This window comes from Trichomonas vaginalis (assembly GCF_026262505.1).
Source record: "Trichomonas vaginalis G3 chromosome Unknown ctg_12, whole genome shotgun sequence".
NCBI lineage: Eukaryota > Parabasalia > Trichomonadida > Trichomonadidae > Trichomonas > Trichomonas vaginalis.
The window spans coordinates 1-2816 of NW_026529100.1; the positions used below are offsets into that span (position 1 = coordinate 1).

Genomic DNA, 2816 nt, shown 5'->3' on the forward strand with positions numbered 1-2816 from the left:
AACACGAATGTGAGTACCTGTCGGGTTCCCATTGTTGTCATAGTCAATAGTATTTTCATATGGGTCGCGTTTAGGTATTTCTATTTTTACTTTGTCTCCTTTCTGAAGTTTGAAGCCCGGCATTCTTTCTTGTTTGTCTCTTTTGACTAAATTATTAAATATATAGTCTTTCTCTAAGTCGGGGTTGTTTTTCATTTCTTCGGGGGAGTGGTTTCCCAAACCTTTTTGTTTACGGTTATTGTAAATATTTAAAACTTGTCTCATCTTTGCCATGGAGAAGTGTCTATATTTGTCGTCATATGACATTTCATTTGCTTCACCACCTTGTGGTTGGTTTAAGTCTCTTAACATTTTTATACAACCGTCAATGACACCAAGAGCAGAATGGTTTTGGTCGACAATGAAATATTGTTTACATTTTTTGAACGCAGATAGTTTTTAATATCGTCTGATTGAAAGAACTTTCACAGTCAGATGTCAGTTTTGTTGGATGGTATTTGTCAACGAATATTGTCAAAGCAGTTTTCACATCTAAAATATTTTTGGACCATAATGGTATGGCTTCACAGTATCTTGTGTTTTGACCAACAAATATTAGCCAGTATGGAGGTCCATCTTCTCTACCTCGGAATGTTTTCCAAGATATCCATAAACCAAGCATTTGGTGTTGAACTAAAGATTTTTATCATGAGTGCTTTTTTTGTTGCCTTAGAAACATAGGGGTCCTTGTTTGGATTCGTCATTTTTTAACCCATAAGAAATGGTTTTATTTGGCGCATTAGCAGGAGTCGCATCTAGATTTTTACCCGCAGTGGGAACAATAGCCAGAGGTGTATTTGGAGTTGGAAGGAAGATTTTGAGTACATTAGGTATACTTAAAGAGAAAGCACAACCTATTATACAAACTGTACAGAAAGGTTGGGATGTAGCACGAGATGCAACAAATCTTATTCCAAATCCTGAAACAAGAGGAAAAGTTCAAGGATGGATGACAATGTAGGAAGACAAGCAGGAAATTATTATAACAAAGCAAATGACTACTATAACCAAGCAGGACACTATATGGACCAAGGTGAAAGATTCTTTAACAGAGGATATAACCATGCACAACAGTGGGTAAACAATAACCAACCGAACCACCTCAAACTTGGGAATGTAAAATTTTTTACTGAGATGAAATGAAACAATACAGCATTGAGACAAATGGGTTCAAGATGGATTTGTCGGCTTCCAGCAGTTACACAACGTGTTTGTCAAGTTCTTCCTATACCTCAGGAAGTTTTAGACCGACTTAAAAACCTCAACAACCAGTTGAAAACAAACCAAACTAAAATTTTTTACTGAGATGAAATGACCGAAGAAGTTGAAACGGTAGATTTGACACCACAAACAAAAAGTTCAGAACCATTGTCAAAACCTGTCAAAGAACTTACAGATGAAGAGAAAAATTCAATAATAGAAAGTGCCAGGTCTGGAAATACAAACTCTAACTACAAAGTCACTTTTCATAAAAATGGAACGGCAAGTATCTCAAAAAAGAAACAGACTCTCACAAATAAAATATTGAAGTCTGAAGGAGCTTTCGAGACAACAGATGGAAAAGTTTACTTCACTGACCAACAGTTCATTATAGAACATCTCATTGACTTAGAGTCGAAATATTCTAAACTTTACAACAAACACAAAAAGTTGAAAGGAAAACAAAAACAAATGGCATATGATATTTATGAAGATGTTGACGACACAACTGTTCCTGCAAGTGAAGTAAAGTCAGAGGAACCGAAAAGTGACGAAAAACCGATAGAAGAAGAGAAACCAAAAACTGAAGATAAACCAAAACCAAAGTTTAGTTTCCAAACTAAACCAAGTCAACCTTCATTAGCTGGTATGGGTTGGCGTCAAAGACTTATGGCAGCAGGCGGTTATGTTAGTTAGTATGACTATGTTGGGTACGGCGGCACTGCGTTCCACCTTACCCAACATAACCTTAAATATTTACAAAACCATCTGACACATAAACGACTTCACTAACGACTTCACTAACGACTTCACTAACGAATTCACTACCATCCTCACTAAATAAAAAATAACCTTATTTTTATTTTTTTTAATTTTTTATTTCATTACAAAGACATGTCCGACTACATTTACTATGACTCTTTCCCAGAACGTTTCCGTGAACTATTCAAAACTCAAGTAAAACTGAGAAACATGCATTTTAACAAAGACAGACCCCATGACGATGAAAGAAACCCTGAATATATTACAATCCCTTATGACCAAAGTTCATTGCATACATTCCTTATGTCGCAGAGGAACGAAAACTATTTCAACAAAGAACAAAAATTATTTCTGGAGCGATGAAAAAAATTGCCTTATCTACATAAATGCATACTTAAATAAAGCTACTATTGTACAAAAGAAGGTTGGACTGGATTTGAGCTCTACATATACGACGACGATGGAAACAGACGTTGTGTATACCCATACGATAATATGTACCATTGTTTTCATCAAGCATTAAACGAATAACATAGTCAGTAAGGTCTCATTCCTGCTGAGTAGAAATGTTATATTTTGTTCCCACATTTATTTAAAAATTAATGATATCACCACCCTCACACGTATGAAAACATAGCACAAAAATAATGTTTATGTTAGAATGATAGATCTAACACGTTTTCTAACCTCATTTCTAACCTAGCCGCAAAGCGGCTCTGACCCTTTGGGTCTGTTGAATTCATTGCTTTATAACTCTCTTCCTTTCTCCAACTCTTCTAACTTCTTCTTAAGTTCAGCAATGTTGTCCTCATGAA

At 35.5% G+C, this 2816-nt stretch overlaps 1 protein-coding gene across 1 annotated transcript, besides 1 other annotated feature; it reads left to right on the forward strand.

The window, feature by feature from the left end:
* Positions 1 to 880: a mobile genetic element.
* A 470-nt stretch (positions 881 to 1350) lies between these two features.
* On the forward strand, positions 1351 to 1935 carry TVAGG3_1062270 (phage tail repeat-like family; the record flags this gene model as incomplete). Its single annotated transcript, XM_053888392.1, has 1 exon — positions 1351 to 1935. One exon carries the CDS (start codon positions 1351 to 1353, stop codon positions 1933 to 1935), a length of 585 nt encoding a protein of 194 aa, XP_053744479.1.
* Positions 1936 to 2816: the final 881 nt, after the last annotated feature.